The sequence below is a fragment of the Phasianus colchicus genome, chromosome 1 (assembly GCF_987193195.1).
Source record: "Phasianus colchicus chromosome 1, bPhaCol1.hap1.1, whole genome shotgun sequence".
Lineage (NCBI taxonomy): Eukaryota > Metazoa > Chordata > Aves > Galliformes > Phasianidae > Phasianus > Phasianus colchicus.
In genome coordinates, this window is record NC_143436.1 from 122,688,352 (window position 1) to 122,702,694 (window position 14,343).

Here is a 14,343-nt window from a genome sequence, read left to right on the forward strand (position 1 = left end):
TAGCGCCTTGGCCTTGTGCCTCACGTGCACTAGAGAGATATTTCCAGGCCAATAAAACATCCCTTGTCGTGGCTTAAAGCTGTAAGAATTAATTTATCGCTAATTATTTCCTATTTAAAGACCTGCTCTTTGGATAGCTGGGACATAATTCTTGAAAATCACACTAGTTGAAGTAGAAGCGCACCATCCCCTCCAGCTTGCTGCCTATAAAGGCCGGCCCTTCAGACATTTTACTTCTCTCTAGTTTCAACTCTCACAGCTGATGGGCTGCCCTTGGGACCTAACTGTCAGCCTAGGGGACAGAGAACACCAATTGCTGGGGTGCGGGAAACAACTTGGTTCCTCTCCCTGCCCTCCTTGAGCACCTTCAGGCAAAAGATGTGGGACACGCATGGAAGGGCTTTTCCTGTGTTTGTGCTGCCAGGGTGAGAGAAAGATATACCTCTTCAGGCTTATCATAGAGCTAAGCCTGAACTCTGACAATGTGAGGCCTGACAAAGGAAAGATGAAGGTTTGACTTAACAGAAACCTAAGGAAATATGATTTCACTTTAAATAAATCTCTCTGTCTCTGCCTCACATACACACAGTCCCAGCCTAAGTGATTTCATCTTTCATAGTTGAAGGTCAGCCATCTCAAGCCTCTATTTTTTCCATACTGAGTCACAGTTACTACCCTCCTGTCAGATCTGCACAGTCAACATCCTAAATAAACCACAAAAGCAAGGAAATTTGAAGTTATTGGACACTTTTATTTTCATGTAGCACCCAGTTCCATATCACATACATTTTCCAAAATTAGATGGGCAAAGTATAGAGTGCTATACATTTCGTAGCTTACCACGTGGACATTCTGCAGCTGTGAAAACAAATTGCTTAAATCTGGCTATCTACTTCATAAGTTTAAATTCAAATATATAATAGCTTCAGGGTATTTTTTTAGATTAATAACGATAATGCTTGCAATACCATTTTTGCATTAAAAAATCAGTAACAGAGTAAAACATAATGCATATGTTCATAGCACGTTATCAAGAAGATAACTGGAAAAAGCCTTAAACTACATAATTTCTTCTCAAAGGTACTACATCATTTGGAGATCTTTTTCCTAAAAAAATAGTTTTACTCTTCAGTCAATAAAATATCTGACTTAACTAGGGCCTCTTTCCCATCTGACTTTCATAACTCCGTGTATTTTCTTGTCAAGGACCGTGCTTGCTGAAGGCCAAAGGACTGACGGTGCTGGAAAAAAAAGAGACCCCCTCAACCCCTGGCTTGAATCTTCCAGGCTGTCTTTCTCCTATCCTGGAAGCCCCAGAGGGAGGAAGGCAGCTTACATACCAGTGAAATGCAATTTCCTTATCATGACCACCCTAAATGCTCCTGTGAAGTCAACCCTAGCAGTCCTACTGGAGTCATCATCACCCTGCACTGGTTTGCCCTGACAGCACTGAGCTGTGCACACATCAATGAAGGCTGGGCAAGTTCCTCTCTCCAGCATGGCTACAGAGTTCCTAGCAGTAACAGTACTGCTGTACACAGAGGAAAAGTTCAGAGACAATCTTGTGAGTTGAGAAGGATATTTGCCAACTTACCAACAACAGGACTTGATCTACTAATTCATCAACATTTTTGCTACGTCAGCAAAACTCTCTGGAAGAGAGAATGGAGAACACTTGGGAAAGAGGTGATACCGTTTCCTCTGCATTCTAGTATTAATTTAATAAATAAGAGAAGAGCATTGATCACCAAGGACTGATGTTTTTTTCACACACAGTTTGTTCAAATGAATGCTTCTGAAGTGGAAACTGTTCACCCTTCATAATTATCAGGTCACTGTTTATATTTAAAGGCTCAAATAGGGATGGCTTGATCTATGAAGGTAAGCATTCACTGTACTTAGGTAGGCATTCTTCCTTTTTCAGAACTGAATTATCACATACTGAAACAAATACAGAAAGTTATCAGGTGTAACAAACACAAACAGATCCATAAGGAAGTGCACGATCCCTGGAGGTGTTCAAGAGGCATTCAGATGTTGTACTGAGGAACATAGCTTAGTGGGAAATATTGATGGACTGTTGGACCGGATGATCTTAGAGGTCTTCCAACCTATGATTCTATGATGTGTGAATGAACACTTACACATGCAATCTCACTCTGAGGAAGATCCTTACCTGGGATGTGCAATAGCCTCTTTAGGACCCTGCTCTGCCCAGTCTTGTCTTGTGGACAAAACTATTTAATTGTCCAAACTGGAATAGTTGTAAGAAAGCAAAAACATAAAAATGAGCACCTTGCATGGTCAGTGCACGCTCTCAGATGTTAGGAAACTATGTTCTGGATTCTCTTCTTGGTTATCCTACCTTTGCTGGAGATACTCTGCTTTGTACTAATGCTTACAGAAAAGGTGAATCAAGGAAAGCAAGATTTGGTGTGTGGGAAGCTGCTCTTGCTCCCTAGTTAGGCACAAACAGGTCCCAGCTTCTGTTCTGGTCCAGGCACACCAGGGGCTTAAAGCTGATCACTTTCCTGTGATCTGTAAATCTGCAGTACTGGATTTAGATGTGAATTTTGACCAGTCAGAGTCTGTTAATAGTAGCCATGGGCATAGCTGCATGAAACAACTGTCAGAAACACAGCTTCATTATGCCTTCTGCTGTCTCTCTCAAAATGTTAACAGCCTCCCAGAAGTAAGGAAGCTTTATTATTTTGGATGGGATATCACAAATGTTTAAGGACTAAGAAACACAGAAGAACGTTTTCAGGCAACATATGTATAACACACCAACATTTCTCCTTGAATATCCTGTTTTGGTCTCCATGTCAACTACTGTACCATCATCACAGCAAATACCACACCAAACAGAATATGAATTAACTCATATTCTCGGCCTTAAAGTTAAGCGTGGCATTTGATTGCACCTCTCAAAATCTAACCTCAGTGACAGTGAAGTTATAAATTTACTAACTCCTACGGTATACTAAGTATATATTTCTTTGTTGGTAATCAGGTACTTTAGGTGGAAAAAGACAGAAAACAGACTTTTCTACTCTTAGATATTAGGAGGAAGTTTTTCACACAGAGGGTGGTGAGGCACAGGACCAGGTTGCCCAAGGAGGTTGTGGATGCCCCATCCCTGAAGGCATTCAAGGCCAGGCTGGATGTGGCTCTGGGCAGCCTGGTCTGGTGGTTGGTGACCCTGCACATAGCAGGGGGGTTGAAACTAGATGATCGTTGAGGTCCTCTTCAACCCAGGCCATTCTATGATTCTATAATTCTTTGAACACCACCTATTCAATGAATAACTCAAGTGAAGTAAATGCAGGATGACACCAGAGGAAGTCCCTATTAAACATGAAAAAGTCACTGTCTTAAAAACGCAACATGCATATTTTTTCTTCAGAATCGTTGAAAAGCTTTTCTCAAAAATCACACATAAAAGGAAAAACAAAAGGTGCCATATGGTTATTTCCAATTTAATAGCGGGGGTTTATTAACCAAACACAACATGAGAACTAAAATGCAAACATAGAAGAGCACTTAACCTAATTAAAATTTCAGGAATGACTCAATGTTACAAATAAACGATGTTAGTTTTCAAGCAGCACCACCGATATCACAAGGACAATAGCTCATGTGCAGCTTCCCAGGAGTCTGCAGCTCTCACATTTTGTCACTGATCAGAAATGACCATCTGACTCCATCTAAGCAACAGTCCCACAAAAAAAGTTCCAAATCCAGAGAAAAGGCCGTTGCTCATTCACACAGTGATGTTTAGTTGAATCAAAAGCAGTGTGTTATAAAAACAGATTTTTGTTAACAATTCTGCAATAAGTGTTTAGAGTAAAGTCACCGTTAGACTTCTGGATCCATATCCCACATCCACAACCACTGCAGCACAAGTAATGTGTTTCCTCATCACTTTACATTTTCCTGTTGATGTTATCCTTATTTATCTCCAAACAAAACTCTTGGCTGCTCTGATGCCCTCTGATATCTCACTGCAGCCATGCTGTGACACAACCCAAAGGGAGGCCATCTGCTTATTTCAAATTTGCTCCTCCTTCCTCTCTACCCCAGAGGCATCATATAACTAACAGGAGAATGTGTAAGACCAAAAATGGTCCAAAAACCCCCCCAATCTGTTGCACAGTTTTTGCAAGGTGTATACTTAAATTAAGTCAATGAACAACTGGATATGAAACACAAGCAGCATTGTGTTTAAGATGACTAACAAGCAGGTGACATACCCTAGCAGCACAGCACACATCATATCCATGAAGGGAGCAAGGTTGATAATATCTCTGAAATCTCAGTATAAGAATATTGGCCCCTTAAGAGATAAAGCAACATTAATTAGACAGCTTCCATCATGAGAACTGAGATTAAAGCCAATGACCACTGCATCCATGAAAATTTTCCATGGAGTTCAACTGGCCTTGGAACAGACCAGGTAAAAACAACAATAATAATAATAATCTTCATTTGAAAACCAGATGGGCATTAGCAGCTTCATCCTATCAGTGGTATCTCCAGTGAGAAGCAACAGAACCTGAATGAAAGTCTGCCGTACAAAGCAATTGGTTCCATCATACATTTTACAATCTCATGTGCAGCAGTTTTGATCTCTCTCTTCTTTTGGAAATACAGTTCTTGCAGATGTCCTTAAAACAAATTAGCAGCTGTTAAAGCAACAAAGCAGACCAATACAAATATACCTAGGACAGCTTTTACAAAAATGCCCAGAATGCGTTTTTAACCTCCTATTAGAAACACACTGTTGGTTTGAAGAAATTTTTTATGCAGAAACACCGTCAGTTGCAAGCAAGTGATCAAATATGGGTGATAGGAAAGAGTCATAGCTTAAAAAAAACAGATTTTTTTTTTGTAATCTCCAAAATAATAAAAATTTAATATTTTTACTGTTCTCTCTTACGAATTGTAACTTATAAAATACAAGTTCTCTAACATTAAAATACATCTGTGATTGAATAATAAACAGCACTAAGAAAATAATTATCTGACACATGATTGTGGATAGAGACTCTTTTCGTCTAATGAGTTGGATTCCTGCTGTGCTTTCAATCCACAGGTCCTCTACCATCCTACAGGAACTGGTAACATCCAGGTACACATCTCAGAGGATGGGTTTTACATTTAAACACCAATTCTGGAATTATATACCTCTTAATATTCAGGATAGGAGGCGTTGCAAGAATATGTATAAATCAGGGATTCTTGGCATAAATAAAATACTCTCATTCATTTCAGTGGCAAACTGCATTTACACGTTAGGTTGGGAAGAGGGAGAGAAGAGGGCAGAGCATCTGCCCAGAGCCATCTGACAGTTTGGTATTTGCTTTCTGTACCTTCCCCATCTGCAGAGGCAAGCAAGTGCAGCAGGGTGTGGAGGAGAAGCCGGGGACCCCACCACATCACCTTGGTGGTTGCAAGGCTGTTGGTGCATGTGCTCTGCTGCTGCACAGTGTGCTGGAGGTCACAAGACGGTTACAGGGCGTAGCTGCTCCAGCTGCGTTTCCAAGGCAATTCGTTCCTTGTGGACCTCCTGGAGGATGAAGAGAGACATGCTGTCACTTTTTCAGCGCATGCACATAACCCCACACCCATGAAGAGCAGCCTGGCAAATTGTTGGTGCTGAGAAGAGGCCCGGGGCTTTGCTGTTTCAGTAATTCTCCTTGCTGTCCCAAAACACCACACCACTACCACTCAACCACAGGTAATATAGGTAATAAATAGCTAACAGCATAGGCCTATTATGTGAATTAAAGCACACTGAAGGTAGCATATGGAAGAAAAGAAAGACTATGGATAAACTCAATCAAGTGAGTTAAGAAGTTATGTTAATATTGAATACAGAATCAGACTTTCATCTTGACAACAAATGTAACTGGGGGTCCTTTGCCTTTCCCAGGCAAGTGTGTTCATAATATACAAGGAAAAAAAACGCCTAGCAAATATAAAGCTGAATTTGGTAGTATCTTTGGACTGAGGGAACAATAAAAAACAGAACTGATATTTATAAGAAAGTAGCCCCTTAAGAACACGTTAAAAGACAAGCCAGCAGGTGCCATGAACAACCAGTACTACATGATTCCATAAAGAGCATTGTTTAGCCAGTCCTGTACATCAAATGTGTGACTCCAGGAGACAGCGATGGTGCACAACTAATCAGATGACAAGATAGCTACACCTGTGCTGGGTGCTAACATCACATTACCTGGACTTTTCAGAAAGACAAGGTACATCCTTTAGACTTATTCCAGCTGCCAATGGAGCCGTATGCACATAGGTGTTAACTTCTCCTAGAATGTCTAATTTTAGCCACACATACAATACAGTTATTCTCTTCCAGAAAGCTAGGAAATAACGCAGTAGGTTTCATCTGAAAGGATGAAGAAGATTCACTGCTGGCCCTGCCACACAACCAATTGCAGGGAGCTTTGTCATTGATTTTCAGTGCATTCCTTACCTTTAGCTGCTGTTGGAGCTCACTGTTTAACCTGGCAAGCACAGCATTGGCTTCTTTGTTTTTTCGTATAGCAGTCTGAATAGCCCTTTTCTGCTTGGAAGACTGTCTGCCAGACAGATAAATAGAAAACATTTCAATTAACAGCCCCAACAGCAGTGACTGATGCCAGAAGACCAGCCATCCATTCTGTGCATCTACACTCTATACACACCGGAATATGCTTCAAAGACAAGTACAAACTACATATTTAAATGAAGAAAAATGTAACCCCCAAGTGAGATGGCTGAATCAGGTGGACTACTTGAAAGTAAAGTGGTCACACTCCATAATTCAAGTGACAGAAACATTTTAGGCTGTCTCAATTATTTTAAAATTTGATTCAGCTTAAGAAAAGCCCTTGCATAGCTGTACTTCCTGCAGTGTCTGCATTTTAGCCGTTTTCAGACACTTGCACAGTTTAACAATTCAGGAGTGGTTAAAAGAAAACACAAAAACCATTCTATTTAGAAAAAAAGGACATTGGCATGAAAATACTGTCTCAGATTATTTTGAGGAACTACTGATTCTGGAGCTTCTTCACTTGGAAAATCTATCTTTACCCCCCCCCCCCCCCCCCCTTCCCCCAAAGTAGTTATTTCTACCAAAACCACCTGATGTCACAAACAGATACAGGTAGATGACTTACAGACTTGCCTCATCTCTTTGGCTGTGTGAATGAAAGACTCCTCACCTATTATCATTATGACTTTATGACCCATGGTGACTGATTTGGAGGAAACTGCTGTCAAACAGAGACAGCTCACTATATAAAGATCGACCTACTCTAAGAGACGGAGGTAGTGAGAGGAAAAGGGAACAAAAATATAGAAAATAGTAGGTGGATATACAAGCCCCATTCCAGATAGGTTACTTTAAGGTTTTACATGAGGCAGCAAAAGTTATTTAATGACAAATTTTATGTATCCTATTTAAATAAGGTCCATAATGGTATGCTGTCCTCATTAGTTCACTCTCTTAACAGAGTTGATGGCACTGATCTTTACAACAGGCTCTTTTGCAGTGCACTCTGGTCTTTATGCTATTATCTTCCAGTGAACCATCAGCTTTCTGCTTCACTGTTTTGCTTCAAACTGCTCTCCACAGGCTATAAAGTAAAACCATCAGGAAACAAACAGCAGCACAAACACACAGAAACAAACAAACAAACAAACAAAACCAGGAAGATATAGCCACGTTATTATTTGAACTTTTAAGGAAAGTGATTGACAAGACAGGATTAAGTTGAGACATTAACAAATGCTATTCTCTGTCTTTGAACCACTATGGAATTTGCACTCCCAAAGGACAAAGCAGCGCATCATATGAGTCTTATCATTTCTTCTAATCTCCATCCCTGAAACATAGATTTGGTCTGTTGACAAACGGCTTGCCAAGAATTGCTCAACTGACTGGGGCAGCTCCATTTAGCTTCACACTGAATCAGATGTCTTTGTAAGGCTTTGGGTGAAGGCAGGCTAGACAATTTCTACTGAGGGAGATGTATAGATGCAAAAGGGCGTCAAATGCCTTCACTTACCATTTCTTCTTCCCCTTCTATACTGCTATTAAATACACATACATTGGAATCCCATAAGTTTTGCTGCTAACAGCTTCAACCTGTTTTTATGAGAGCAAACAACACATGCTGGGTTTGGCAGTGGATTATCACAAGTGGTCTACGGCTCATTACTAACCCTCCTTGTGAGAAAGAAACGTCACAAGGATACGCCCAGCATCAAGCATTTAACAACTCAGATTCTTGGGCACTGAATTAGTTCTATCTGTCCAAGCAAATAATCAAAATTCCATGAGATTTGTGCAAAGTGAAAACACACATTCACAAAGCTAAAAGGAGTTGAGTTAGAGATGCTGATTGAACAGTAAGGCAAGGCTTGCTCTTCAGATGTGCCCTACCAGGCACAGACAAATCAGGACCTTTTGCAGAGGCTTACCAACTTAGAATCATTACAGCCTTAGTCTGCACTGAAGTGGCCAGATGAAAATTTCAGAAACCTGTATCTTGTGAAATATTCTGAAAGCCAGAATTGTTAAGCACAAAATCACGCAAAGAGCAAACCCTGCCATGTCAGATCTGATGGTGCAGTTAGGCATGCATGGTACAGCTTGTTTACTTTTGGACTGGGAGGTGAGACTTTGCTGCTGGCAGGGAAGAGGTCACATTTATGGTAGGAGAAAGCTCAGGGGTCTCCAGCCCCTGCACCTCTGTCCGGAGCTTCCTGCGGGCCGGTTTGGAGGGTGGTTGAGCAAGAACAACCTCCTGCAAGGGAGAAGCACAGCAAAGTTAAGTCAGGTCGTATGTGTCCCGTCACTGGGTCGGGACAGAAATTGCTGACATCTGGTCTAAGCTTTCATAATTTAAAGAGGTACAGGGCTTAATTTAAATTTGGTAATAGCCTCTTGAGTTTTTGACTTTGTTCAAAGGAACAATAACTCCTATGACCCTTTAACGAGTGAAATGATTACGCTGGCGTTTCATCTTCATCTGGATGACAGACTCTTCAGAACTGGACTGCATTTGGGAAAGGGATAGAAGGGGTGTGAATGTATACACTAGACCTAAGTTGGCCCCAAATCATTGTGACCAAAGTAAGATTTATTTCTAATTGTGCTCAGTCAATAGAAACCAATCATCTATCATTTCCATCCCATTTCCTATCTCAGTCCTTCACCCCCTGGCACGCACTCTCTCCCTGCTTCTCCCTTACTCTCTTACATGAAGCAACATCAAAAAAAGCTTAGGAAGACACATGTATAAAATCATCCATGCAAAATCAACATGTTGGAAGCGATAAATTACATCATAGAGAGAGTGCACTCTGCAGGTAAAACAAAAAGCTTTAGATTTTTATGCCTTTAAGTGATAAGAACTGTTTTCACGCCTTTAAGTCATCCTTTTTTTTTTCTTTCTTTCTTTTTTGCAATGGGAAGTGGTTTTAATGCTTTATAGCTGCGTTTATCCTGAAATATAAACATGTGCCTTTCAGAGCATTTAATTACTAGTTTGCTTCTACAAGCAATATAACTTTTACTGCTCTATTTCAAAAATGAGAAAGCTAAGACTCAAAAAAAATGAAGTGATTTGACAAAAGTTACACATTTGGTGTCACAATCAACAGCAGAGATCAAGTTTTACTATCACTTGCATAGTGTATGCTAGCGGGCCAGCCTATCTTCCTTACTATGATTTGGTCATTTGTTAATAAAATAGGAATAAAACTAAAGAAAGAAGCATACAGTGACAAAGCAATCCTAAGAAAAAGAACTACAGTAAACAGCCTGACTCAGCAGAAGAGACTACTATGACTGACACAGCACCAAAAAAAACCCAAAAACAAAACATAAGGCCATTAGTAATTAAAATTATTAGAGGAATTAGAATTACGAGGAGAGAAGGGGTCTAGACATTTAAAAAGAAACAGTTCTGCCATTACTTTAAAAACAATTCAGAATATGATGAGACCTTTTAATCCAAACATCGGCATATCAGCACTGCACAGATCTCAGATACCATTGTGCTCCGAAATCCTATGCTTGCACATAGCTCATGATGTACGGCAGGAAAGGAACTTGTGTATGCCTTTAACTGCCATGAACTGCTGGGATTCCAAGTACGCAACTGCAGTCTACCTTAAAACTCCAACATACTAAAAAATGCACAGGATTTTGGCACAGTACTGTAAGAAATACCCAATACCTAAAAAAAGGGCTCTTTGGATGTTCTTGCACCAACCCTTCAAGGTGAGTCAGCAGTGTGCCAACGACGTGCTTTCTGCACCTTACTGGTCTGTATTTTTGGAAGCCCAGTGGGAAGAGGATGAGCATGAAGAAGGTGAACCACAAGAATTTCATTGTCCCAGCAGGGCTGCAAAGTAGCAAGAAACAAATGGGGCTAGGATAGAAATAGGATGTGGTGAGCACAGGTGGAGCTAGGACACTGCCTGGAAAGCTTCATCATATACAGGAATGAACACTAGAGTATTTGTCTGCACCTCCCATTAGGGAGGAAGTGTGATGATGCTCCCTGGCAAGACATGTATTAGACACATCAACTGACAGCAGTTCTTGATTGGAATGAGCAAGGGTTTTGTGGATGCTCTTTAGATGCTGAAGGGAATGGAGAAGGGAGGATCTGCCTTTGAACCCTATCAAAAATCTGTTTTGTCTGAGGCTGATGGAAGGAGGCACAGGGAACACGACCAGGAGCAGGGAAATGTTCACAGACACTGATGGGGCCACTCCATTCATAAGCCAGGATCTGTGAAGAAAGCCACTACAACTTCAGTGATTACTTCGTACAAATAATGTTCATACAAAAGGATATCAGAAATCACACACTGTAAGCAAATATTTTGAGCAAATCTCCTCCACTGTATGTACATTTAGTAGCAGATTCTGACTTGCAGCAGAGAAGTATGTTTACATCAAAACTGAATCCTTAATAACTGGAAGCAAGAAGTGCATCACGATTTGGAACAATTATAGTGAGACAGGGGTCAAGTACAATCAAATCCTTTTTTGTCTTCCCTAAGGCTTCACAAGCCCCCTATTGATTTGAAACAAATGGCAAGCTGCCTTTCTTCAAGCACGTGCATTGATGTGTATGTACTAAGAGCCTTCTTAATGATTTATCGAAGCTGATGTCACACACCATCCCAGTTCTCTCTAGTGCCTTGACCTCCAGAGAAGGTAAACATGTAAAAACGTAACCCTAACCCTCAGTTTAATTGCTTTAAATCTTAAAACAACTACGTTTGTTGATGAAGGCAAATCACTCAACAACAGTACAACACACAGGTCTCACCTTTTTTGCTGAGCTGTTTTCTTCTGTCTGGGACGGGGGTCTATTCATCTGAGGATGTAATTCAACCTCAGATACTTGCTCCGTCTGTAACAACAAATCAGCTATTTACTACACCCACAACACAACTAGCAGTCACATACAATAACGTCAATGAAAGGAAACATCATACACAAAAGGAAAGTTACTTTAACAATTCAACGGGAGGGGAAATAGAGTCCTAGGGTGACAGCTGAATGAATGACATACGCATTTTGTTGACTTCCAATGAAGCCGTTTTCTTGTGTTTCACTGTGCTAGGAAATAAGAGAAAAATTATTATGGGTTTTTCTTTTTTTCTGAGAAAAGTTAGGAACTATATCCATCTCTAAATAAAATGACCTTGTTTCCAGAATTCCTTCCAGGGCTCTCCCTGAGGCCTATGTATTCAAATGAAAAACCAAGGTGAGGGTGGATAAATGCTAGAAGGATCGTGGCTGCACCCCATCACCTTATCATCTCCTGAAACTGATGAAAATTCACTGGCGTAAGCCTCTGTCTTTGAAGCTGGTAGGGCTGGAGTGAGAAAGCATGAATTATACTGAAAAATTCCAGTAAAGCTACTGAAAACACCAGCCATAAAAGAAAAAGGCAAATAATCTTCTTCCTTCCTCCTTTCTCATGTTTCAAACAGAAACCAAGCTGAACCCTCAAAGCACAGGTCTACACTTCAGCAAACCACGACAGCAGGACAAGGGGAAATGGTTTTAAGCTGAGGGAAGGGAGATTTAGGTTGGATGTCAGGGGGAAATTCTTTACGGAGAGAGTGGTGAGGTACTGGAACAGGCTGCCCAGGGAGGTTGTGGATGCCCCGTCCCTGGAGGTGTTCAAGGCCAGATTGGATGGGGCCCTGGGCAGTCTGGTCTAGCATTAGGTGGAATGGTTGGTGGCCCTGCACGTGGCAGGGGGGTTGGAGATTCATGATCCTTGAGGTCCCTTCCAACCCTGGCAATTCTGTGATTCTGTGAAACCACAACTCCCTCCCAGCAGCGTGTCTGACACAGGCGAACATCAGAAGGAGGGTTAACCCTTGGCGGTGCCCGCCCTGAGATCTTCCAGCACTGTTCGATTTGCTCCAGCAGGACGTGGCACGGCACATCTGCTACATGAGGGCACTGGGATTTGGAGCTGCCTGTCCCTGGGCATGCTACAGCAAACACAGTATAAACAGGGCACGCCTGTTCTCTGTCTAGAAAGCCTCAGCTGGCTTTTGAAGACGGGAAGGCAGGCAGCAGTGGGGAGGCTGAGGGCGCTTGGCACTCGCAGGCTGCCTCTTCTCTTCTTTCCCAGCTCCTGTCAAGTCGGAGCCAAGCTGACAGCAGCCCCCAGGCAGGACAGGCAGCCTGCCATCGTGCTCTCTCCTCCAAAAAGGCTCATTTCCACCCAGGTGAAAGCTTGTGTTTAGAAAAAAGGAGTTCAAGGCGAACCTCAAACTTTAAAGGGGCTGGAATTTTAGCCGAAAAAATAACCTGTCACATGCTGAAGAACTAATTTTGCTGTTGCCAGGAGATTTCTGCTTAGACCCATCAAGTTCTGGAGCGGTCAGAACTTTCACAGCGTTAAACCATAGGTTAAAAAAATGACAGAATGTGCAGAATTCGGTGTATTTAAAAATGAAGGACTTTTCTTTTTTCATTCCACTTCCCTTTCTGTTGCTGTTGTAACAAAAACAATAAGAGCTCAGCAGAAAGCTGCAGGGGAAAAGCAGTTCTGTCAGGTTACTGCCGCTCTTCAACTGTACAGTGGTGAACACGTACGCAGAGGAGAGAGATTTGTGATCTTTTTTTAAAATGCATGTGAAATTCCTCTGGAGAGGAGGAAGATTTGTCTTGGCTGACAAGATTGCTCCCCCTCCCCTCCTCTAGGTGTGCCACATCTGTAGTGTTATCTGGTGGCAAAATAAAAATAAACTAACTGTAACTTTCCACTACTAGTTGAATATTAGTACCGTTAGCATCTAGATTCCAAATAGCTATTGGTTAGCAACATTTCAAATCTGGAAACCTTTCTCATGGATTGAAGAGCTCCTTTTATATCTGATGATTTCTGGTGCAAATGGGAGAGTGAAATGGAAAAAGCAATCTTTTTTTCTGTCTGCAAAAATCAAAGACCTTTAAAAATGCATTTAATGCAATGTAACATCTCTTTATCAGCAATCTGAATAGCCCATAACCTCCCTGACTTCTACAACCATTTTTTATACATTTGAAAGAAATCAAAGCTCAAAGCACTGCTAGCTGCAGTCTGGCAGATCTACGGGGCTTTCACAAATGATTTGGTGATAGCAAAGCTCAAATCCCCAGCAGAGCCACGCAATAAAGTTGGCATCAAATCACATCACTTTGACAAATCACTCATTTAGGGACATCATCAAGAGTAAATCTAGTATTTCAGAGAGTCACGTAGTATGCATGCTCTCGAAAGTCCTCATGGTATAGCTTTGCTGCTTAACACGGTACAACGGTGGATGTGTGAGAGACAGCTCTGAAACACCTTTCTTTGACAGGGGCACCAGAACCCCCAGCAATCTGGCCAGGCAAGCTGCTTCTGGTGCTCATGCTCTTCTTGGAGTCTCCATCAAATTTGGCACTACAAGCAAAAATTCCGCAATTTATTCTACAGAATGGAAGATAAAAGAGACCAACTCTCTCTTATTTATGTCTAGATAAAGTGCGGTGTGTTCAAGCGATGTAGAAATAACCAAGTAGTCTTGAACTCTACAATGTCAATTGTAGAGAGAAAACTGAAATTAGAATAAGACAATGGGCCTGGAGAAAAAAAAAAAAAAGAAGAAAATGGAAAAAGAAAAAAAAAAGGAAAAAGGAAAAAAAAAAAGAAAAGGAAAAAAAATCTAATAATTGCAGAAAAAAAGATTTTTAAAAACAGCTTTCCTTGCAGGAGAACATTACTTTAAAGTGAAGAAAATTGAAAAGGGGGGGGAGTGTGGGAGGGA

General features: G+C 41.2%; 1 protein-coding gene across 3 annotated transcripts in view; it reads right to left on the bottom strand.

The window, feature by feature from the left end:
• Window positions 1-745: 745 nt before the first annotated feature.
• Window positions 746-14,343, bottom strand: part of REPS2 (RALBP1 associated Eps domain containing 2) — a 97,689-nt gene continuing 84,091 nt past the window's right edge. For all 3 annotated transcript variants that reach the window (XM_031596050.2, XM_090125097.1, XM_090125084.1), the window contains exons 15-18: window positions 11,355-11,438; window positions 8,665-8,810; window positions 6,494-6,599; window positions 746-5,569 (exon numbers count right to left, since the gene is read on the bottom strand). In XM_031596050.2, the coding sequence (XP_031451910.2) occupies window positions 5,501-5,569; window positions 6,494-6,599; window positions 8,665-8,810; window positions 11,355-11,438 (405 nt within the window). In that variant the 3' untranslated portion in view covers window positions 746-5,500. The remainder of the gene's footprint in view (window positions 5,570-6,493; window positions 6,600-8,664; window positions 8,811-11,354; window positions 11,439-14,343) is intronic.